Source organism: Castor canadensis, chromosome 13 (genome assembly GCF_047511655.1).
Source record: "Castor canadensis chromosome 13, mCasCan1.hap1v2, whole genome shotgun sequence".
NCBI classification, from domain to species: Eukaryota; Metazoa; Chordata; class Mammalia; order Rodentia; family Castoridae; genus Castor; species Castor canadensis.
Genome location: NC_133398.1, coordinates 13,474,868 through 13,500,062, shown reverse-complemented (window position 1 = coordinate 13,500,062; position 25,195 = coordinate 13,474,868). Strand labels below are relative to the sequence as shown.

Here is a 25,195-nt window from a genome sequence, read left to right as displayed (position 1 = left end):
CATAAGGAGACAGAAGGTCTTCTGCGATTGAAGAGTTTGAGGGGCTCAGCCCCTCCCGTCCTTCGTCCTCATTCCTGCTGCTCACAGCCTGCCTTTGGTTTCCCACAATCCTGCTTGTAGGGTGCAGGGGGAGCTGCTGGCTGCCTGAGTCTCACTCTGGATTCAATGTCAGGAAACTCATTTGCCCACACATTCCCCAACCTCCCCTTTTCCATGATGGTGATATATTAGCTCTTCTCTTTATTCCTTTGCTTTATTCTCAACTAATTCAGAACCTAATGAAAGAGAGGGCTGCATATTGGGCCTCCTTCCACAATTCTATTCTGATCTCCATTGTATAAATAGAGCTCAGAAAGGACTAGAGCTTTTTCTTACAGAAGTTCAAATGTGGGCAGGTATGTGGTAAGTACCCCAATACATTTCATGCTACAGGAGCATAGTTCCTTTAACTCAGATTATACATGTAGTTTAAGGGGATGGAGTGAAAGGCCCCCCAAATGACTTAAATGCAACTAGAAAAGAAAACCCAAATTCAGATGAAAGCACCATCTATGAGAGCGCCATGCTTCTACCAACTCAGAGATCTTAATCTGAGGTACCACATGAAGAGATTTGAATGCCAATTGGTGCCTAGGACAGAAATTTAACCATGGCATTTCCCAACTACTAAGCAGGAGCCAGAACCAGTTTATGGACACTGCATGCCCTCCCCTCAATAACATAAACAAACAAACGTGATCAATCACGCTCACAAATTAAGTGCACTTTTTGGAGCCATCTGGAGAGTTACCTGCTACTGGAGTTGTATCATAATGCAACCTGAGAAACAGCCCAAGACTTACTGCTGTTGTGGCTAGTAATGGAGCTGATGGAAGGTTAGAAAGGGTCCCTGATAGCTGATCCCAAGCCCCATTGCTGGGGAGATGCAAAAAGACCAAGTTACAGAACTGAGTAGAAGAGCTGTGTGGGATTATCCCGCATCCAAGGCCCTGACTCAACACCTGGCCCACGGTGTGAGACAATGAAGCATGTCAGTGGTAGAGCCAGGGCTGTGACCCTGGTCTCCCCACACTAATATTCCTTCCCTTTTTTATAGTGTCTTGTCCACAGTGATGCCTGTCTGTGTATCTCACTGATACCACGTATTCAGCAGTCACAAGTCAAGTGACTTGTACAATCACAAGTCAACAGGCTTCCAAGACCAGAGGAATGATTTCTCACAAACAACTGGTACAAGTATTAAGATTCAAACTATTACAGTCACTGGGCCCTAGCTAAGCATAGAGAGGAATACCATTCTGTCCCCTAATTACAAGCACTGCTTCTCCAATTTCAAAGATGCTAGCAATGAAGTTGAGCAAAGGATATATGTCAAGCCACATGATATCATCTTTATGAGGCACCCAGATGGTAAGAGCACCAAAAAATGGACCTCTGTTCCCAGAATTATTTTAAGAAACACATCTTATTTCTCTTCTTCAAGCTAATCAACATTTAGAACCAGGACTGAAGTGTTTGCAGTGGAGAAGCAAATCATTCCAGTTGGAAGCAGGCAGTTGGGTGGTGCGAGACTGTCAAAAACACATTTAGTGCAAGCACATACACTCTAGATGATAAATACAACTTCCAATTAAGCCACCCTCAAATATCTGGCACCTAATACCTGGTGGTTTAAAAAGAAACTGGCAAAATTTGCAGAGTCTACAGGTTTTTAAAAGATGAAATCTTCCTTTTTTTATTTTTATGTCTTTTTAAAAGGAATAAAACACATACATTTTTAGAATTGCAGCATCTCCACAACATAACAGACTGCAGATGAACAAACCACAGCCCAGGCAAGTGTGGGACTTGCGCAAGGTCAAGTTCAGGTATCATGGTAGGGCTGGCACTCAGGCCCAGCCAGGTCATCTCTGACAGTCAGAGCTGCCTTTCCATGGGACAACTGCTTTTATTTAAAGTTCCCAGCCCTGTAGCACAACAAAGAGAAGTTTGTGAAAATCTATGGAACCAATTTTCAATTTGAGGCACAAATTGAACGAATGTTTTGCATCAGGGATTATCTTAATTAAACTATTTATATGAACACCATTGATTTACTTCAGTTTTGCTGAACTTCATTAAGCTGTCCATTTGCTTATGTAAATTCCTATCTTAAAAAAAAACTACATATAATTTGCATGGTGGAAAGTAATATACAGTTGGCCTTCTGAATCCATGGGCTCTGCATCTGAGGATTCAGTCAACCAATGATTAGAAATATTTGGGGAAAAAATTGCATCTGTACTGAATATGCATAGACATTTCCCTAAAAAATGCTGTGTAACAACTACTTACATGGAATTTACATTGTGTTAGATATTATAAGTAATTTAAAGTACATGAAAGGATGCATGTAGGTTACATGCAAATACTACACCATTTTATGTAAGAGACTTAAAATCTACAGATTTTTATACTTTGGGGGATACTGGAACCATCCCCTACAAATATCGAGGGATGACTATATTTGAATGTCCATTTGTAAGAACTCTAATGATGTTAATGTCAGTAATAATAATAATTACCATTTATTGGACTGCTGTGTTATTTGCACTGTGATAGGGACTTTATGTAACAGAAACAAAAAGCATAATTATAAAATAACTAGCACTTACTAAATGCCTCCCATGTCCAGGCAGTATGCTGTGTGTTAAATACTGTAATTCATTTAATGAACGCAATCCTTCTGTTACGTAGTTATTACTATCACACACATTTTACTGATGTAAAAACCAAAGCTTTGGGTAGTTAACTTCTCCAGATTTCACAGAGAGCAAGAGGAAGAATCCAAGCCCACGCCCAGTGGACTCTGGAGTCCTTGACTTTGCTCTACAGAAGGCTATATGCCCATCTATTGAAAGTATTGCTTCAAGCACTGTTTTCAGCAAGGACATTTATAGATCCAAGGACAAACTAAATGGTGTGAGGATGACCTGGTCTCTATGAATGTCTTGCTTGGCCTTCTCCCAAGTTGGGAGCAAAGTAACTCTGCTACCAAATTCTCTGAGAGAAAACAGAGCTCACAGCATGGGGTAATCAGATAATGCTGAAATATGAAGTGCTTCAGAACTCCAATGAAATTTAGGAGCAAAATACAATTTGTCTACTATTCCATTTTAAAATATTCATGAGGCAAAGAAGCATTTCCACATTCAATAATTAAATGGCTAAAATCTGCAACCTGATATATTTACTGATCATGAATGATGTGTTCCTAGAAGGACTGAAGTTCAAATTAGCAGCCCCCAAAGCTGCCATGTTATAGTGTAAAACCAAACAAATGAGACAGAAATGTTGCTGTTGCCTAGAGAACAAATTTTCCCCACCACTTGTTCTGCTGCAGAGAAAGGCTGAGTCAAAATTAAGACTGCTCCCAGGAATTTGCCTGCAAACCAGCTGGAAAAGAATGAAAAGGAGAAATCTGCAACATTTTCCTTCATTAGAAGAACTTTTAAAAGAGTTTGTGCCTTCAAGATTAGGTTTTACAATCATTTAATATTTCACTTGTCTTATGAAACCCACACAGAAAAGCAGGAGAGGAAAACACATTAATAAAAATGTGAATTTATAACATGGCCCTATGTTGCTTTATCAGAGCCATGGTTGCAACCACTATTATGTGACATCTGTGAACAGAGTGCCGCTAAAGTAGGGCATCTTACTGTCTGGGTTATTGGTGAACTTGGTCTCTAGTGCCTCATTTCTCAGTGGCACTGTCTACCTCTTGTGTATAAGGATGAGTCCTATGACTATCACAGTGCCAAACCCTAGAAAGGGCTAAAGGACTGCTTCCCAGAATTCAGGTGGTTTGGGACAGACCCAAGGATGGGAGCTTGCAGGCAAGTTGGACCTGATGAGACCTGATGGGTTGATCCCTGATTGGTATCATCTGGAAACAAGTCAGAAATGCAAATGATCAGAAGCTTTGGGGGTGGGGCTCAGCAGTGTGGACTTGAGTCAATCCTCCAAGTGATTCTGACACCCGGTAGAGTTTGGGAACTACCCAGCTCCAGTCTGGTGGCATCTGCCCCTACTCTCTAAGTTTCTGCATCCAGTGGATCTGCCCCAGTCCTGCAGCCTATGCTGACCTCAGCAGGAAGTAGTTAACAGATGCCAAAGTACCAACAGGAGGGGGCGCTTAGGGTGATCTGACTGACTCAGACCCAGAAGCTGATGTCCTGCAATGCCTTCCCTGCTGCCATGATGACCCAGTTGGCTATCAGAATAGGGATGCAGTTTTAGCTTTAACTCCAGGCAGGATGGCTAAGGCCTGATCCTTGCCACTTTCCTACCCACAACCCCAACCCCATCCCCAGGAGAGGGACTTGTGCTCTTGGTGCTCCTTCAAGTTGGCCAGATAGCCCACAGCCAGGGACTGCCATTGCCACTGTCACTGCCATTGCCATTGTTCCTGCCACTGTCCAGGGACTCTTACTATAACAGCTTGCCCACAGATTCCTTTTACCACCATGGAAGTAAGAGCCTGACCCAGAAGAAGTTCAATCTGTCTCTATAGACATAATTTAACTGCTGGCCCCGGCCTGATGTCCCATTCCTCCAGGCCCCTGCCCTCTCCCCTTTCTTTTCTGGCTTTATACCCTTGCTCTTAGTCTGCCACTGAGGCCTCAGAATGGCACAAGACTGAGCACATCCAAAGTAGCTATAACTAACACCACCACTCCTGAATCCAACAGAAATCCCACACTCACACACTGGCGACAGGCCCCTGCCCTGGGCCCTGTACTTGAGAGAGTTCTACACCAACCTGACTCTGGCAGCCCTTTTCCTGAGGGGCAAGGTGTCTTTGAGGCCAAAGAGATATGTCCACACAGAGCCTACCCCCCATGCCTTCTAGACACTCGCTCTGGGTACCCAACACCCTGGAATTCCTCTCCTACAAGGATGGCAGCCATCTTCCCAGGAGCAAAGTATATGTCTGGTGCCTTCTTTCTAGACCTCAGGGATGGCCAAGGAGAGTCAGAGCCAGGTGGGGTCAAGACTGGTGTGGAAGGGGTTGGGTGTGTGAACGGGAGAGCCTACCCCCACTCCTGAAGTAGTGGCATCAGGAGTAGCAATAGACAGAGGACTGGAAGGAGACCCTTGTACTTTTCCTTGGGCCCCACAAATATTAGGAGCAAACTTGCATGCAAACGGAAGGAAATGCAGGTTAACAGGCAGTAGCATTTTGTAAAAACTCAATAGATACTTGAGGAATAAGTGTACCTGAGATCTGCTTTGGTACCTTATTTGACCCTCCATTATGGTTTGGATCTGAAATGTGCCCCAAAAGCTTTTGTGTTGAAGATTTCTTATCATTGGAAGGTGGGGGCCTTTGGGAAGTGATTGGATCATGAGGGCTCTGACCTCATTGCTATATTAATCTATTGATAGGTTCTTGTATTAATGTTATTGGGAAGTGGTAGAAATTGTAGGAGGTGGGGCCTGGTAGATCATGGAGGCATGCCCTTGAAGGAGATATCTTGTTCCCAGTCCCTTCTTCCCTCTCCCTTTGCTTGCTGGCTGCCCTGCAGTGAGCTTCTTTGCTCTATCACATGGTCCTTGCCATGATGTTCTGCCTCCCCATAGGCCCAGGAACAACAGAGCTAAGTGACCATTGGCTAAAACCTCTGAAACTGTGAGCCAAAATAACCTTTCCTGTTTTTAAGTTATCTCAGGTATTTCAACACAGTAACAGAAAGCTGCCTAACATAACAACCAACCTGCAATGTAGGCTCCGTTATCCTCTCTCTACAAGCTTGGGAGGTTAAGTGACTTGTCCAGCTATGTGGAACTCACAACTCCTTTGAGTCAATTCTTATTTTAGGCAAGGAAAGTTTTTTCTTTCATTGAGCTTAATTCTGCAAACTTTATTCATGGTTCTTTGTTCTGTTCACTGGTACCTGCTGAGTTTATCCTGTCTCCCACTCACAACCTTTTATGCCAAAGATGGCAATTGCTCTTAGCTCTTCTTTCCCCAGCACCTTCCCCTTTTCCTTGTAGTAGAGGATTTCTAGCTACCTTTCCAAAGCAAGCCTCTGAGGGCAGATTCCAGTCCCTGTCCCCTCCAGCCCCTCACAGAGGTCAGAGTATGTGCAGAAATTCCCGTCTGAGGCCTTAGCTTATATGTGGCACACAGGTAACCGTTCTCATCACCAGCAATCCAAGATAGAGTCAAGGTTAAGAAATGGGAATGATGACTCATATCCTGGCTATTTTGCATGGCCGGGTGAGTATGATTTATAATAATTGGGTTGAAATGGCTCTACAAACAGCAGAGCACATACAGGTGTGTGGGTGATGAAGGCGATGACATTAATGAGCAGAGGAAGTGATGACTGGGGAAGCCCCAGAGAAGCTGGCGCTCCTGAGAAATGTTCTTTGCCTGCTGCACTAGTTTAGCTGCTCCATCATCCCCGCCCCCCAGACATGGGTGCAACTTACAACTAGGGACAGGTGCTCCTTAACGACACCAAGGCACCTGCACAACTCTGGGAGTCTAATGGTGAGTCAAGACCACATGGATGATAGGTACAGGCAGCTTAAAGACAGGATGTCCTTGTGCCCAGGCTTTGAGCCAGCAAGCAGGGCTGGGCTCTCTGTACGTGTTGCTGTGGCATCATGAGTAGGCCAGAGAGAGCAGCAGTCAGGATTGGAGCCAGGTATTCTGCCCAGGCCCACCCCACTTCACCACACTGTCACTGAAGTCACCTGACCTAAACAGTGTCTGCCATGGGTTCTGCCTGCTCTCCTCCTGGGAACTCTTCATCCAGTAACAGGCCTCGTGAACATCTGCCCATGTACCCAACTAGCTATTAGACAGCACACCTGGAAGTTTCATGGTCCTTCATCACGTCCCCCAAAGCTGTTCTTTCCCTGGGCTTCTCCTTCTGTAACGGACATCAGCAGTCACCAAGTTGCTACACCTGAGTCCCTTTCTTGGCTCCTCCTTCATGCTCACCGTTTGTGCTCCACTCATCACCAAGTCCTATCCACCCCTTCTCCTAAACATCTCCTGAATACTCACAGTTCTCGCCATCCCTATCATGGCTACCTCGTCCACGTGACCACCCTCTCTCAAAACTGTTAACTGCCCCATATCCACCCTCACCTCACTCTAGTTTGGCTTTCATGCTGCAAAGTGATTGCTTTAAACACAAGTCTCATGTTGACCTGCCAAACGGCTGGTCCATTGCTGGTCCATTGCTGGTCCATTGCTGGTCCATTGCTGGTCCATTGCTTTTAGGATGAAAAGCCAAGTACTTGGCCTGACCCCCAGGCCTCACAGTACCTGCCTAACAATTTCTGACATGCGCCCTACTTACCTGCTGTGATCCTGTCACAATGGACTTTGGTTTTCCTGTAAAATGTTCCATATATATATATATATATATATATATATATATATATACTCATAATACATGATTACATAAAAGAAATATGTATATTTAAAGAATAATTCCAAAGAAAATTATGTAAAAAATTGCAGCCACTACTCAGGCTGAGAAATAGACAGGAGTCAGGCATAAACACCTGTAATCCCAGCACTTGGGAAGCTGAGGCAGGAGGACTGCAAGTTCTACACCAGTGAGACCCTATCTGAAAGAAAGAAAGAAAACAGGGAGGGAGGAAAGAGGGAGGGAAGGAAAGAAGGGGAAAGAGGACCAGGATCTCAGCCTCCCACCTATGCCCCTGTCATATCACACCTCCTCCAGTATTTCTCACTTTTCTTCATATTCACACCACTTAGAATTACATTTCCACGGGACATTTTAGTTTTCCCTGTTTCAAATTTTACTTCATTGGAACCATAGTGTAGATACAATTCTATGACTTGCTTCGTTTGCTCTACATCAGTATTGATGCATGGAACTACGGTTTGCACATTTTCATAGACATACAGAATTCCAGTGAATGAATACCCACGATTAGTGCATTCTTCTGTTGGTGGACATTAGGTTGTTTCTAGCTTGAGGCGTTCATGAATAGCACAAAAATGAACATTCTAGAGTTCTTTCATTGCTTTGAGACCCAATGTTTTGTCCTGCCTTGGGGCCTTCACTGTGGCTTCTCCACCACCTCTACTCACCCTGCCTCACATCCCCTCTCTCCAGGCCCAGCTCACCTTGCTTCTGGTGCTTCTGCTGTATCCGAAGTCTCACCGGAGGCTCAGGTGCATCATTGACCCAGCCTCAGGCACAGCATCCACAGGTAACAAGCCCTCAACACTCACTCATGCATGTAGCCATTCACTGACTCATATGAGAGCAACTTCTCGGGCCTGGCCTCCAGGGCTGCAGAGGCACGGTACAGGCTGGAAGAAGAAGGGATCCTCTCTAAGTAAAGGGAAGCAAGCCCCCAGACAGAAAGGGCACATCCTGGAAAGCTGCTCCCAGCTAGACATGGAGTCAAGCCCTGCTGACCCCTAGTCAGGACAGGTGCACCAGGCAGAGAGGCAGGGAGGAGCACGGAGGAGGACCCTACTGCTCTGAACAGCTCAGATTCCACCCTCTCCCACACCCCGTGCATTAGCATCTGTCAAAAGAGTTGGAAGGGGCTCCTATGCTGAAAGCAAAGGAAGAAATGAAAATTGCATAAAAAAGAAAGGGAAAGAAAGCAGCTGGTGAATATTGCCAACCATTTGGTATGATAACCCAGGGCTTCAAATGATTACTGAAACTGGCTTTCATTTTGATCTTTCATTTCTTTTAATCTAGCAGATAATTAGAGGGAAATCAAATCCATCCCCACAGCCAAAGATTAACCTGTCATCGCTGTAGCTCTCTTCCCACTTATTTTACCACCTCTTCCTTCACACTATTTTTTCCCCTTAAAAAACACAAAGCACAAAAACCTCCAGGTTACATATATTGTTCAATTTATTTAAATACATCCAGATTGGACATTTCCCATGACAAGTGCTCTCTTGGGAATAAGCAACACTTCCCTCCCTCCAGATAAGAACTTCTCTTTGCTTTACAGATTTTAAGATATCTAACTGAAAACCCTCTTTTTTGGATGAAGAAATCACAGTGCAGTGATTTGGAAGTGACCATGTACCATATATGGCTATAAATGGCAGATCTAGGATTTACTCCCAAATCTTCTGACTCCAGAGCCCCTGCCTTTACCCTCTCCACTCTCCCACTTATGCATGTGGAGTGGTTCTCAATTCCTTCTACTTCAGCGTCTCTCTCATTCTCTCTCTCTCTCCCCACTGAGACGACATGCTAATTGCACACAGAGCTTGAAGCACAAGATGCTAGAAATAAACTAAACATTTTCCAAACTCAAATCCAGCCATTGACGAAAATGATGCTTACAAAGTGTTGTTAATCAGAAGGGGAACGTCACTGTCATATGAAATAGAGAAACATGAAAGCACACAAAAGTTATATCAATATGGCCTCAGTTATATATGGCCTCAACTATAAGACAATACAGATGAAAATTATACAATATTTATGAACTGGAAAGTTAACAAAGGGGAACTCTAAGTGGCTGAATTTGAGGGAGATTTTATGCTGTATGCTTACAGTATTTTCCGGGTTTTGTTTTTGTTTTTACAGTAAGCCTACATTACTTTTTTAATGTGGGGCAAGGAGTGAGAAGAAGTAGGCAAGCACAGAAACAGTGTCTGTCCCTCCTTCCCAACACACCCTTTGGGGAGCATGACTGGGATCTGGTTTGCCACAGGGCTCCACCTGACACTTTGCCCAGCCTCCTGCCCCCATCTCTTTCTCCAAGCCTGTTTTGATTTTATTTCCTCACCAGTCCTTATCCGAGCAAATGTGCCCTATGTGTGCAAGAGGCCAGCCTTGGCCACTCCAGGCCAGCAAGGAGATTGCTTCATATGAAATTGCCATTCTTGTATTTTCAAAAAGATCTAATATCAGCAATTTTATATGGTTCAACCCAATCCTTGGTTCACCCTACCTTACTCTAAAACTTCAACCTGTCCCTTAGGCTGGGACATACAACTGCACGTAAAGAATTTTCTATTCAATACTGTTTTCTCTTGTCCTCTGTGTGGATCTGGCTTTAAAGCACTGCTTTTTGCACATTGGCTTAATGTTTTATTCCTTTTGGTTTGGGACACTACTGAGAACAGAGTGGCCCTCTAGCTGGCCACTGAGCTTCCTCAGAAGCTTGGGTTCTGTGCTTGGTCCCTGGAGACTGAGAGACAAGTCACTGCCCCATAGTTTGCAGTGAGACAGAGAGACTTGGGTGACACCAGGGAGCCCAACCAGGGAATGATAACACCATACAGGCACCCATCTCTTTAGTGTGTTAAGTGCTTTCTTGTCTCTTCTCCTGTAGGGCAAGAACTGGATGGGCCTGCTTTGAACCTCAGTCTGTCACTTATAATTGGTGCAGTGTTCGGCATGTCATGCAACCTCTCCAAGCCTCAGTATCTCATCTGTCAGACAGAAATAGTCAAAGCCCCTACTGCATATGGTGGTTATGAGGAAGAAATGGGAATATGTGCGCACAATGACTACCTGCTGTTCACAGTTGGCACCCAAGAAGCACGTCCTTGTGAAACAGGCCAAGCAACTATTATGCCTTTTTTTTTATGTTTTTTTGGAAACTGAGCTCAGAAAAGTATAGACTTATCTGAGGCTAAGTGGAACTGATACCAAACCTGATCTCTTGAGCCCAGACCACACAGAGTCCTTCCAAGAAGCTAACAACTCCTGATTTGAAAAAGACACCATTCTTTAAGGCTCACTGGAACAGTGTGTAAGGAAATTTCCAAACCCTACCTGGAGTAATTCTGAAAGGACCCACACGGAAGTCAGCACTGCCATTTCCTCCATCATGGTGACTGACGGCCATATGCTCTGTCTAGTTTCCCATCTGGTACCCACACTGGCAAAAGGGAGTGTACTTACCTCCCCTCCTGCTTAACAGCCCTCTGAAATGACACTGTCACATTAGCTCAGGATATTCTACCTCTCCTTATGTCTTGCAAATGGTTGCCTCTCAACAGACTTCACGCAGAAGAGGCTTTTATTGGTTACTTCTCACTTAATATTTTCACATTTTCAAATGGAAGAGACTTGTTTTGTCTCTTGCACATAAAATAATGCACTTATCATTAGTCATCTCTTGTCTGTTCTTCCTTGGGAACAAATGCACATTTTTCTAGTTGCTGACAACCACCTGAGTCTGAGACCTTTGAGGTACAGACAGCCAATTTTTCTCCAAGCTATGATGCCCCCAACCTTGAACAAGCTGTGTGGAGATTCCAATGATAATAGCACAGTTTGGTCTTACATAATAAAACTTCTGGACTTTTCTTCAGGAAAAATACACACATACACAAAATAGTGTGTCAATTCTGGGCTCAGATATCCTTACAGATGTATTCCAGATTGAAAACAAGTTTGGATTTCTTTAGCTTGACCTTCAAGTTTGTCCACTTCTAGTCTTTGAATTTCCTTCTAGCTTCCACCTCCCTCTCTACCAATTGGCTTCATACACCTGCCTCTCTAGCCTAAGCAAACACTTCAAGTTTCTACACAGAGCCTTGTGCTTTTCCTTCCTCCACCAGGGACAGCCTTCCTCTTGTTTTCATATTTCATATCTTACTCCCCTTTAAACCTCAGCTTTAGTGCCACCTCTTCATCAGATTTAAAAATTCTTCCCATCAGGAAATAATCTCTTCCTACACTTTCCTCCCTTGACAATTTGTCTTTGCATTTACAGCACTTAGCACTTTCCACCTTATAGACATTTATGTGTGGGTCTTGCCTCCCCTTCTGGCCTGTGAGCTGATTTGCTTCTGTAGTCTTCCCCTTTGGAACACAGTAAGTGCTCAGTAAATGCTCAAAGCAAATGAATCCCTATTTCTCTAACCCATGCATGATGCAAATGGGATGCAAATGAATATGCACAGAGCCTCCTTTCTGTGACCCAGACTTCATATTCATATGAAATCTTCAGAGGTGCTTGGGGACTGTGATCTACAGGGTCTGGCCACAAAGGAATCCTTTGGCATCAGATGAACCCCAGAATTTCAACCAGAGGTCAGCTGTGTGCACATGGATGGGCCATTCAGTGAGTCAGACAACTTTTCTGGAAAAGTCTGTTTCCAGAAGAAAGATTGCCAGTCGCAAAGACAAGCCTCTTTATGTATGATAGCATGCTTAGTGTAGGTGGCTGGGAACACATCTTTCTTATTACTGAGGGGATTTCAATAAGATGTGCCACCAATGTAATGGGGAGGGGTCTGGGTTTGGGGGGGATTTCTGATCAGTGTTTTCTCTATTCTTCTGTATGATTGGACAAAGCCATATTCCTTGGTCATACTACAAGGCTCAGCCATTAAACTAAGCCCCTGGAGGAGATTCCTTATTCTTTTTAGAATGTCCCACCTTTATCATAGATTCTATGTTCTAAACATAACACAGGATCCCAGAGATATGCTTGGAGTTGAGGTAAGAAGTAAAGCTGGAGTTCTCAGTAAAGCATTTAGTGGCCAAACAGCTCTGATTAAGACCAAAGCTGCTCTGGCAGGCTGACTCCTCTCTTCACAGTAAACCTGGTGGTTATGGTGATAAGAGGTAAATAAAACGGGAAGAGGACTGTGAAATGTTACCGTCAGAAAAGGGGCGTCTGGGCCATGTGTAAAATAAGCCATTTTCCAAATAGACACCTTTGGCTAAGAGGCAAACAGTCTATAACCTGGAATCCAGGGGTTACAAGGCATCATGGTATCAATAAACCCTCCTCAATTTCTCCAAGCCTATCTCTGCCTTCCTTTGTGTTACTCTGGGGTAACACAGGTTATGGTTCCTAAGAACGGAGTCCAATTGCCAGAAATATCTATGCTCAAGAAATGGAGTGTAAAACTAGTGAAATGGACCGCCCCAGGGGCCCATTTCATAGCTTCATGGAATAATCACCTTGTCTTAAAAATAATCAGAGAATGCAATATATTTACTTCTGCTTCTGATAGTAGTTTCTGAAAAAGAAAGACTTAGGCTGCCTGAATGTCTTGAGAAAAGTGGAAACTTTCTGTTGATTTTCCTTAGTTTTTTGGTTTTGGTTTTTTCGTCTGTGAAGCTAAGCATTGTGCACTGGAAACTGGAGCCCAGAGCAGCAGTGCGGCCGGTAGAGTAAACATTGGTGTAGAAATCAGGAGACCCGGCTCCCAGTTTCTACTTTGCTGCTACCAAGATTTGTGACTTGGGCCAACTTATACACCTTGTCCAGCTAAGTTTTCTTATGTGTGGTTCAGGGAAGACAGAACCACCATGTCCACAACTCAGCCAGCTGCCTCAGAAGCGGGCAGGTTAGCTGTCACTATCAGCAAAATTTTAAAGTCTGATTGACCACTTGGTGACCTAAGAACCAATGTTTGTGTAATGCTCAGATTTTATGAGGCTTTCTCACATGTGTCATTTCATAGCATGACCAACGACAATCCAGCCAGGAAGAGGCCGGGTTCCCATTTTACATGCTGATCAGAGATTAAGGACTTCAGCCCAGCCTCAGCTGATGCCAAGTTCACTGGCCAGCAGGGCACCTGCTGCTGCTCTTCAGGGACGTCTGCCTACAAGAGGGACTCTTGAACCAGGGAGCTGACTGGCATGATGATTTTCTAAGATCTGTGCTTCTATCAATAAAATGAAGCACTGGATTAAATCAGAGGTTCTAATAACATCTTGTAGCAGAAAAGGCACTTTCCCCTCAAGCAAAACCTAACATAGAGAGCAAAATATGAGCTACATCACTGCAGCACCCCTCTGGTTGAAAAACAAATGCCTTCTACCCAAGTGTCCATCGACTGACAATAGAATACTAAAATGGGCTATAGCTAGTCTATATAACAGAATAGTGCTCAGCCATAATGAGGAATGAAATGCTGACACATGCTACAACAGGTTGAATCTCGAGAACAGTACACTAAATGGAAGAAGTCAATCACAAAAGACTGCATTTTGTGTAATTCTATTTATAGAAAATATCCAGAACAGGAAATTGGGAAATAGCAGATGGGTAGTTGCTGGGGATGGAGGATGGGAGAATAGGGAGTAAGTGCTTAAGGCGATGGGTTTTCTTTTTAGTGTAACAAAATAGTTTAGGGCGAGATGAAGTGATGGCTGTACAATGTTGTGGATATAGTAAAGGCCACTGAACTGAATGAACCCTTTTTTGGGGATGCTGGAGATTGAACCCAGAGCCTTGCATACGCTAGGCAACTGCTCTATCACTGAGCTATACTGCCACCCTCACTTTTAAATGGCTAGTTTTACAATACATGAGTTGTACCTCCATATAGATGATGCTTTAAATCCTGCCCCATTAGCCTCCCACTTCCCTTGTGTCTACAGTGCCTCCATGGGACCCTCATATGAAAATCAATAGTCCCTAGATATTATGAAATATTTCCATAATCAAAATAGTTTTTGTGTGACAGCTGTCTTCCTCCTTCAAAACCCAAAGGTAGTTTCTTCTAACTGCCAGATAAAGGTCCAGTGACACCTTGCTACTTGAAAACAGACCCGCGCCTCCCCCCACATTGGCCACTAGCTCCAATGTCAATTCCAGTCCATGATGAGCTCACTACTTCAGTCTTAGGATAAGTCATTGGTTTTAAATTCAAAATTCAGGCTGGGTGCAGATTACATCTGTACAGATTACATCTGTAATTCCAGCTATTTAGGAGGCAGAGATCAGGAGGATTGTAGTTCGATGCCAGCATAGACAAAAAGTTAGTGAGACCCCTATCTCAATTAATAAGCTGGGTATGGTGGTCCATGTTTGATTTCACCCACATGGGAGGAAGAGTGAGGTCTGAGGTTGGCCTCTGGGCAAAAACTTTAGATCCTACCTGAAAAATAACTAAATACAGAAAGGGCTGGAATGTGGCTCAAGTTGTAGAACACTTGCCCATCAAGTGTGAGGTTCTGAATTCAAACCCCAGTAATGTCAAATACATAAATAAAAATTCTTCTTTAAGTATACCAGAAAAGAAAATAACAACACAGCATTATTTTTCATTTGTTTGTTTCATGTCTTTAGATAATTCTACTGTTAATTTATAAGCATTAGAAGCAGCCTACAATATGTTAGTTTTTCTCATTGCTTCATTTAAATGTCATCCCCCCATTATATAGAAAAGGATACCAAGACTCAACACAACTATGTGACATTCCCAAGCCGCCATCAGCTGACCACAGAGTTGGGATTTTAATGGGGCATCTTCTTTTTTTTCAGTCTCTTTAGCTCAGGAGAAAGTGCTATGCCAGGATGGAATGCCTGACAACTACCCTCAGTCTCACCAAGAAACTGACCTGGGTTACAAGACCCAGGGATGATGGGGAGGCATGACGCGTGGACACACGTCTGGTGGTGTCCTTCTAATGTCTCCTCTGCACCTTTCCAGAGACGTCTCAGAGCCGAGGGACTCAGGGTGTCTTCTTTTTTTTTTTTTTTCAGTTTGTGTGGGGAAGTCTCTTCATGACAAACAGTCCCCAAGAAGGAACCGAAGGATGCTTCAGAACCATTTTTAATAACAAGTTGGAGGAAAAAGCCACAATACCATTTGTTTCAAAAAGGGTTAGGCCAGATCCTATGTAAACGCAGGAAACTCTTGCTTTTAAAGCCAAATATGGTGGTACGTGTCAGTAATCCCAGCCCTCAGGAGGCTGTGGAAGAAGGATTGTGAGTTCAAGGCTAGCCAGGGCTACACAATGAAAACCTACGTCAAAGACCAAGAGAGAGATGGGGGAGGAGGGAGAAGGGAGAGAGAGAAACAAGAAACAGAGACAGAGAGAAGAAAAAAGAGAGAAAAAATAAACTCTGCTTCTCAAAGCAATTTCAAGACTGGAAGTCTATGGTGACATCATCTAATTAGTTAGAGTGACGTGGTATTGGAATTGGACTCACAGGACTTAGCACTGTGCATTTTCTGTGGACATAAATCCAGTGCTTTTTCAAGCTATTCTGAAGCATTTCTGGACAAGGAGTTGAGAATAATTTCAGTCTGTCCTTTGCATTGTAAAGTTATCAAAACTAACACAGTAACTTTTGCATATAAATGTACTTTGCAGATTACAAAGTGCTTTCATGGATAATCATTGCTGGGTAAAAATAAAATAGAATAATGAAATTAAGGAAAAATATCAGTAAATAGCATTTAGCTATTAATACACACCCTTGTGTTGTAGGGAAGAAAAGGGTGAAATAAAAGGATTTCTACATCAGAATTGAAGTCAGGTTCTCGAAGTTCTAACTGTTCCTAGATATCAATATAAAAAAGTCAATGCTTTTTAAATTAAAAATGAGATGCTTCTACTCATGACTTGATAAATTATAAAATGCCATTTTCATCCTTCCTAATCAATGGTCCTGTGCCCCACTGCTATTAAATTTCAGATCTGCAGCTCATAGGAATTACATGGGTGTAGGTAAAAGAAAACAAGGAGAACAAGAAAAAGACAGCAAATTTGCTTCAATGCTGTTTAACGTGAAATACAGTGGAACCCTTCCAGTTCTTCACATTTGGTGGCAGAAGTTAAGAAGGTCCAGGCCACACAATGGGTTTTGAACGTCTTATTCTCACCAATGGAATCAGAATGCCAATATGTCAAGATCACCCTAAAATAGATTGTACCTATTTCCATACTAACATAGAAAGCCACCCATGTACACAGTCTCTCAGGACCTCATCTCTGCTGGTGAGATCAATCACCATTAGAGGACAGATTTTTGAGGGTGAGCTTTGTTGCAATTATTCTCACCAAATTGCAACTATAACCATCGCTTTTCCTAAGGGATGGCTAGAAAAGTAGTTGCAAGCACTTAGCAGTGGGCACTTCATTCGCCTCCCTCCTCACAGAGTTGCTTAGAAGATTCAGCAGCCCTGATTCACTGCCACTTTGGAGCACTCATTGATTGCAACCATACCTGTAGGATTGGCGCGTACAAACCACCCATGAATGTCCTCAGTGGGATCGTGCCCACAACGACAACCTGTGCCTCAGCTGGTTAAATGCTCTTAGGAAGAGCTCAGCTGCACGGGCACCATCCAGCCTGCATGGAAATAGGAGAAGTCCTGCAGGCAGTGGGGCTCAACCTTGGCTGCTCAGTAGAACCCTTAGGGAACCTAAAAATGTCCATGGTTGGGCCTCCAGCCCAGGCTAAATAAAATCAACATCTCCAGAGGCAGGGACCCTGGGCTGGTGTTTTTGAAAGCTCCCCAGATGGTTTTACTGTACAGCCAAGGGTGAGAAACACTCCTGTCGGGAGACTGCAGCAGTATTTGGGCTTGAGCCCAGTTGGTGAGGAGCCTTGGTACAGACCCGCAGAACATCACTTGCTTTGGGAAGTCAGCATTCCTCCTACTCTCAAGCTATAGCCTGAATATGCTTACATGTCTGGGAGCATTTGGGTCATTCTGATTTGTCAGGGGTATGAAAAGTGCTATTTGAAATGTCTGTCTTTGGTTTCTCTGACTAAAACATAGGCACAATGATATTTACTGAACCCTTACTTTGTAAGAGCCTGGGATTTGGTTAAAATATAGAATAAATGAAATATCCAAGTAAAAGGTCATTCATTTCTGAAGCGATTTGGTGGAGGAATAGACAGGGACATATACCTGCCAATGTCCCAATGTAAGGGCCTCCAGAGTGGCCGGAGATGAAGAAGAATTGTAATTGTCATAAACATGATAGAAATGACAAAAATTCATTACATGGGCTCTGCAAATTTTGAAATTAAAAGTTGACACTGCAAGAGCATAAAGAAAAGAAAAAGGAGGCATTTTATTTCACTCTTTTTGTGCCTGAGGATTTCAAAGAGACACACTGTGATCAGTGGAGATCCGATCACCAAGGCAGAGTGGGAACTCAGAAGATTCTTTCTGGGTTTGGGTAATAATCAGTTAGAAATTCATCACCCAACCCCAATTGTCAGATTATCCTGATTTTTGAGTCACTGTTGCTTGGCAGCTACTCATAAAATGAAAATGTGATTTATTTGATTGTTTAATATATAAGTCTTGTTAACAGGTTCCAAGAAATTACCTCACCTGCCTAGAACCCAAAGCAACATTAGGAAATAGTTGATAGAAATGAATGGCTTAAAAAAATACTTACTGAGTCTCTCTTTTCTTCTTAAGTGGGTCCATGAGGCGCAGGGTGTCTCTGATCACAGCCACTTTCACTTCTTCATCGACCAGGCTGGGGATATTTTCAAATATCCCTGGAGAAAGCTTGAATAGGTAAGGATTCAGTGTTAAGGTAGGACGGTAATCTAGTACCAAGTGACTATCAATGTGCCACCTCCAGCTAGCTCAAGTGGTCATACTATTACATTTTGCCTGTGCTAACCTACGGAAGAGAATTTTTAAGTGATCCCTTTATGCTACCCTAAAAATGTCGGATTTCCTTTTATAAATTAACAAATTACCTGAAGAGAAATAATAACACTATGCTTTTTGGGTTGCCAAAATTATCAATGCTCACTGTACAAAAGCTAGAATTGTGGAAAGTGGTGAAGAAAATTAAAGAATTCAGATAATCCCCCTGAAACCTAATACTAATCTGGGGGTATATTTCATTCCAGTTCTTTAAGTGCATTATTGGGGAGGGGGTCCAGAAAAAAATATAACCGCTGTTAAATGTACTATTTATCTTAGTGATTCGAGCATGTCTACATGGCTAAATCATATTCATAGAATTTCAATTAGTTCATCTCCTGAGGCTAACTAATTAGTTCATGTCAAAACTGATGGAAAGACTCAGCTGCTTCTAAATTTCCAGACCTTAAAAATGGGAAGAACGGCATGCTGGGAAATTACCATAGGTCGGAAAGGTCTTATATTAATAGACTGTTTGGAGCTCAACAGAACTAAAATTACTTGACTCGAACAGAACTTTGCTGGGAAAATTGGAGAACATGGAGACTTGTGTAGCCAGGTGGGCACCTCAAAAGTAGGAGCGCTTGGTTTTACAGCAGTATGATCACCAAGAGGTTCAGGATACCTACCTCGTGCTCGTGTTCAATTCTCATGCTGGGATTTGCATTTACTTCAAGTAGCATAGGCTTCAGGTTTTTCATCAGAAGAATGTCAAAGCCTAGAATCTTAGCAGAAAAAAAAACATAATTCAGAATTACTCCCTCTGGCCACAATATCTTTTCAGGAATTTGAGTATGGTATTAGGGTCATTAAGGGGAAAATAAATTCAAACTCGGTCCCCAACCTTGGCCTTGACCCTGGCTTCTCTTCTCCACAGCCCCTGGTCCTCTGGGTGTACTTGTCAGACCAAATGAATAGCAGAAAATTTCATAGAAACCTCGATAATGAGATGCATTCCCATAGTGCATTTCAGCACTATCTGTGTCTTCCCAAGTGCTGTAAAATGATGACCTCTTTCCTCTTTAACAGGTTTTTTATTATGTTAAGGATTAGTAGTAGTCCATCAATTTCTCTCTCTGCCTTTTCTTCTGCCCTTCTCTATTAAGTTGCTTCTTAGCAAGATCTCTGAAAATCTAAGTCTGCGTTTTCTTAACCTGGTGTATGCCAAGGAGCCCCAACCTAGCACACGCTCCCATCCAGAGCCCCCAGGTGACGCTGATATACCCTCTTAGTTAAGGGAAGGGAATATTTATTAGGCACCTACTAGGTACCAATGACTATACAATGCACTGATGGCTTGTGATTTCCTTTATTCTTCATGACATGATGGAGTCTCAGAAAGACCTGTGGATTTCCCCCAACACTGCCCACCTAGTAAGTGACAGAATTGCCTTTCACACCCCAGGAGGACTGATCACTTGGGTATGCCACCAGTTTGATGTAAAAAGGTAGCCATATCAGAGCATAGAAGCAGGCTGGAAGCCCTCTGGAGCATGGGGCCCTATGCAGTGACTCCACAGATCACACACCTGTGAAGCTGGCCCTAGACCTGCACTCCAGAACCATTTATTGCACGCCTGTGCTGCCTGCCTTGGGTGAGTCTTTCCCTTCTAGCCACTTTGGTTTCTTTTAATTCCTGGCAAGCCCTACCACCCAGCCAGCTACCTTGCCTCTTGCTCGCTCTGCCTCAAACAGCCCTTCACCTGGATAATTTTGCATCCTTGAGATCACTGCTCCTAATGAGATTCAGACTCTGACTATAAGGACTTCAGAGTCTCCAAAGGACTCTCATTATCTCTCATTCTCTCATTCTCTGGAGAATTGATACCATAGAAAGTTTCTAATATAATTGATAAAACCCTAAAGTCTCAAGAAATAATGTGGAGGATAAAAGGAAAAAAAGAAAAAGATATGGTTGTAGATTCCCTTTCCTCTGTGGCCTCCAGAAGAAAAGACAAGGGAACCCATTTACTTGTCTATATAGAATATGCATTAGTTAAATGATAATTATTAAATTGTAGATTCATCTATATTAATGAAATCAAAGCCCAAATGACCATTTTGGGGAATGATTCAAGGTGAAGTTATGTTTCAATGAAGGGCACTAAGAATGGGAAAAGTCATCTTCACACTATTTTTCTTTCCTTAGTCATGAAAAGGAAGGAATGGGAGGGAATTCAGTGGAAAATATCACATGTATTACAGATCTGCTTAATAATATATGACAAGTGAATATGAAGGATGAGGCCTTTAAGAGACTCTGGTGACATCACCAGTCTAACTTCAGACCTGGTCTGAGACATGTGATATGGATGAGGCTATGGAGAAGGACAGGCTACAGAGCCAACATTTGTCATCCTTAGTCATCAGCCCCTACTTTGTGCTACATCTTAGAAGTCTGCACTTGGACTTTCTCAGCCTGATGGATGCTTCTCAGTTCCATGGCTAGGGGACTTTGAATCCAAAGCTAGACTGGGCGTGTGGCTCAAGCGGTAGAGTGCCTGCTTTGTAAATGCCTGCTTTGCAAGTGTGAAGACCTGAGTTCAAACCCAGTTCCAACACACACACACACGTCTATGAATGAATGCAAAGCAGTAGGAATGCTGGAGCTAGAGAAGTAGGTGTAGAAACCTCATCTGCCATATAGGCCTGCACACACCAATGTCCTACTTCCCAGAATCCAAACTTTGGCGTATGTGTTTTTTTGTTTGTTTCTTTTTTCAATGTGTTGGGTCTTACACAGGAGTGCTTTGGAGTGAGACACACAGAGGCTCCAATCTCAGCTCAGTCTCTCACACTAGCTAGATGACTTTAGGTAAGGTTCTTAGCCTCTCTAAGCCTCAGTTACCTCATCTGAAAAATAAGTACAACATAGTTGCCTTGCGGGGTCACTGATAATGGATGTGAGAAGTAGTGCCTAGGACTATGTTCACCATTTGAAGGTAATATGCAGCTCTCTTTCCAGTTTTCTACCAACTTCATCAATAAGAAATGGCACTAGTGTGCTTTGGAGTCACAGGACGCATGCATTCTAGGCATGCCTTTAACTGAGGGCCAGGCAAGTTACTCAGTGGCTCTGAGCCTGTTTCCTTGTCTGTAAAACGGGAATATGAATAGAGCTTACTAACCTGAATTCATCAATAATATTTACCGAATGCTTCCTCTGGTCCACAGACTATTCTAGCTGCTGGAAATCTCACCATGAACTAGAAAGTCCCTGTCCTCTTGGTGTATACACTCTCGTAGTAGAGACAGGATCAAACAGAGACCATGCAATGGAACATGTTTTGCACCAGTGCCTGACACCTAGTGTTTAAGGAAGGTCAGCGTTATTGTATTTCTCCACAAGTTCAGGGAGCTATGAATGAGTAGTGGCCTGTTTCCAGCATAGAGAGTAGGGCAGAAGTGATGAGAAGTCACTTCCAATATTAGGTTATATCTTGGGGTGCTTTCTCTCACTCTGAGGGAAGCCACCTGCCATGTAGTGGAGAAACCCAGGCAGCAGGGAAGTGAATTCTCCTGCCAGCCCCCCCAGGAGGGACCTGAGGACTGCCCTGTGAGTGAAATTGAAGAGGAATCTTTCCCCAGTCAGACCTTAGGGTGGCTGCAGCCCTGGCCAACCTGTGGGTTGCAGCCTTGCCAGGGACTGTGAACCAGGAAGCAAATCAGCAATGCCTCGCTTCTTGATCCACAGGTCTGGGAGATAGTGAATGTTTGTTGTTTTAAGCTGCTTTTTTGTTACACAGCAATAGGTAACCAATCCACCATCTCTTTTCTCTGATACCTGCTTTGCTTCCTGCCTTCCTTATCCACCCAATCACTCAGGTGGAAACCTTCACCCCTCACATGTAGCTGGTCACCAACACCTGTAGACTCCACCTACTGAAAGTTTTCTAGATCTGCCCTTTCTCACTGTGCTATCTCTCATCCTTTCCCTGTTCTTGTAGGGAACCATCTGGCACAAGGGGATGCCAGAGTAATTTTTCCAGAATACAAATAGAACATTAACACTCCTCTGTGTAAAATTTCTACCCACGGAATGAAGCTCAAGTTCTATGGCATGTCTTATAAATCCCCCGTGGCCTGGACTCAGTCTCACCCTCCAGCTTTACCTCCTCCCCACTCTCCTGTGAACTTTGTGCTTCAGCTGTGCTGCATTGCTAGTGGTTCTAGGCACTCTGCTGCTCTCCTGGTCATTCTGCTTTTCCTCCTGGATGACGTTGTTCATTTACCAAGTATTTCTAGAAAACCTAGTAAATACCAGGCACTATTGAGTGGGGATGGAAGCAGGGCATAAGACAATGCTCCTGGCCTCTTGGGGCTTGCATTTCAAGGGGAACATGTCCATGACTGAGTGAACAGTTCAATCAAGGAAGAGCACCGAGGGAGTGTGCAGTGGGGAGAGGGGAGGCTTCATCTGGAAGGATGGCCAGGGAAGGCCTTTCTAAGGAGGGGGAGTTTGTCATTCCATCGTCTTCTGGCGTGCATAATTTCTGATGAAAACATCATGGTTATTCTTTTTCCTAGGAACATAATGATGTGTCTTTCTGGCTGCGTTAAAGATTTTCTTATCACTGAGTTTCCACAAATTAATTGTAATCCTTGTGTGTGTGTCTGTGTACATGTGTGACTCACCTGGGGTTTTTTAAACTTCTTTGATTGTGAGTTTATAATTTTTATCAAGTTTGGAAAATTTTGTCTTCAAATATTTTTCTGTGCTTTCCTTCTCTTTTCTATCCTGGGACCCCAATTACACAGATATTTGACCACCTGAACTTGTACCATATTTTTTAAAAATTTAATTTATTAGCAGCTGAGAAGGTAGAGAGGTATTGCTGGGACTATTCATTCACCCTTCTCCCCAGCCACCAAGACTTAAGGGTCTTCCTCACTCATTGTAGGTGATTGCAGTCAGGCTATTTTTCTGGGTGGGGGGTAGGGGACACCTTTTGCAAGTCAATTACATTTCTACAGGATTTCTTTCTTTTTTTTTTATCCCACCCCTAATTCTTTTTTGCTTTAGTTATTGGATAGAGTCTCACATTTTTGCCAGGGGCCAGCCTCAGGCTACAATCCTCCTACATATGTCTCCTGTCATAGCTGGGATTACAGGCGCCCACCAACATACCTGGCACACCTGGCTTATTTGTTGAGATGGGATCTCACTGACTTTCTTCCTAGGCTGGCAGAATCCTCATAATCTCTGCCTCCTGAGTAGCTGTTTTTGTTTGTTTTTGAGACAGGGTCTCTGTTGCCATGTAGCCTAGGCTGGCCTCCAACTCTCCCTGCCCTTCCCAATATGAATCACCACACCCAGCTTCCACAGGTCTGGACTGAGATTACATCCAGAAAAACTGGTATTTTCATGCAAATTCCTCTAAGGGGCAGTCCTAACATCTTTTCCTCAGGGCCCAGCCACATGGAAGCCAAAGATGTCAGCCCACCCAAGCTGGAATTCAGTCCTGATTGTGCTAATCCATTCTGGCAGACAGACTTTGCAAATGCATAGTTCTTTTTTCTCCATGTCATTTCTTCTCTCTGTCTAATTTTGTAGATTCTGGGCCATGTACGTCTTCAAGTTCGCTGATGTAAACTTCAGTGTCAGCTTTGCTGATAATCCCATCCAGTAAAATTTTCATTTCAGGGATTATATTTTCTTTTGGGGTTTTGTTTGTTTGCTTGTTTGTTTTTGAAGTAGGGTCTCACTATGTAGCCCTAGGCTGGCCTTAAACTCATGATTCTCCTCCCTTAGCTTCCCAAATGCTGGATTACAGGAATGTACCACCATGTCCAGCTATAGTTCTTCTCGAAAAGTTCCACTTGATTTTTTTTAACAGCTTCCATTTCTCCCTTCATTAAGCTAACATTTCCTTAAAAGTATTATACATAGTTGCAATTATTTTAATATCCTTTCCCTATAAGTTTCATCATTTTTAATATTTTGACTCATTTGAACAATTTTCCTCATTGGTATAGGTTACCTTTCCCTGCTTTGTGGAATATTTAGTGATACTTTTTAATTGGTTTCTGGCCATCATGATATTACAATGCTAAGTGTCTTGATTTTGTGGACTTTGGAAGTGCTGGGCTTTGTTTTGCAGTCAGTTATTGGCAGATTAGTCTGATACCTTTGAACCCACTTGTTTCAGTGACCTAAGATGGGTCTACCAAGGAAGATTCAATCCTACCCACTGAGGCAGGCCTTCCTTGGTGGCTCCAGTGACGGCTTCCGATCACCAACAAGGATTTGCTACTCTGGCTCTTCAGAGCTTGAATCTCCCTGCCCTGTGTGAGCTATGAGGTTTTTCAGCTATTGGTTCACATCATTCTCTGCCCAGCTCTGGAGGTTTTTCAGCTATTGGTTCACGTCATTCTTTGCCCAGCTTTGTGGATGAAGCCCAACCCCCACCCCTATGCTCAAGGCCTGGGACTAAGCAAAGGCTCCCAGGGAAGCAGTGCAGATTTCTGGAGCTGTTTCTTGCTTAGCTTCTTGCTTTCCTGAACCTCACCCTATAATCTACCCACTTTAGCCTTCCCAAACTCTGATCTCCATCTCTCTAGTTCCTTGATGCCACCAGGTTCTGTGTGATGTCTTCTCCTCGTCCCAAGTTCCAACATTGCCTCCAAGCTGCCAACAAGCTGAGGCAACCATAGGGTTCACCTTGGGTTTCCACTCTTTTCTCAGGGTTCACAGTGCTAAGTCACTGTCTACTATCCAAAGCCTTAAACATTGATTTCATATATGGTAAGCCTGCCTGATTTGTGGACTTATAACATATGTTT

At 43.3% G+C, this 25,195-nt stretch overlaps 1 protein-coding gene across 3 annotated transcripts in view; it reads right to left on the bottom strand.

Annotated features, from left to right (window-relative positions):
• Nucleotides 1-25,195, bottom strand: part of Ttll11 (tubulin tyrosine ligase like 11) — a 224,062-nt gene that overhangs the window by 112,472 nt on the left and 86,395 nt on the right. For all 3 annotated transcript variants that reach the window (XM_020173109.2, XM_074051079.1, XM_074051080.1), the window contains exons 5-6: nucleotides 19,042-19,137; nucleotides 18,150-18,265 (exon numbers count right to left, since the gene is read on the bottom strand). In XM_020173109.2, coding sequence (XP_020028698.2) covers nucleotides 18,150-18,265; nucleotides 19,042-19,137 — 212 coding nt within the window. The remainder of the gene's footprint in view (nucleotides 1-18,149; nucleotides 18,266-19,041; nucleotides 19,138-25,195) is intronic.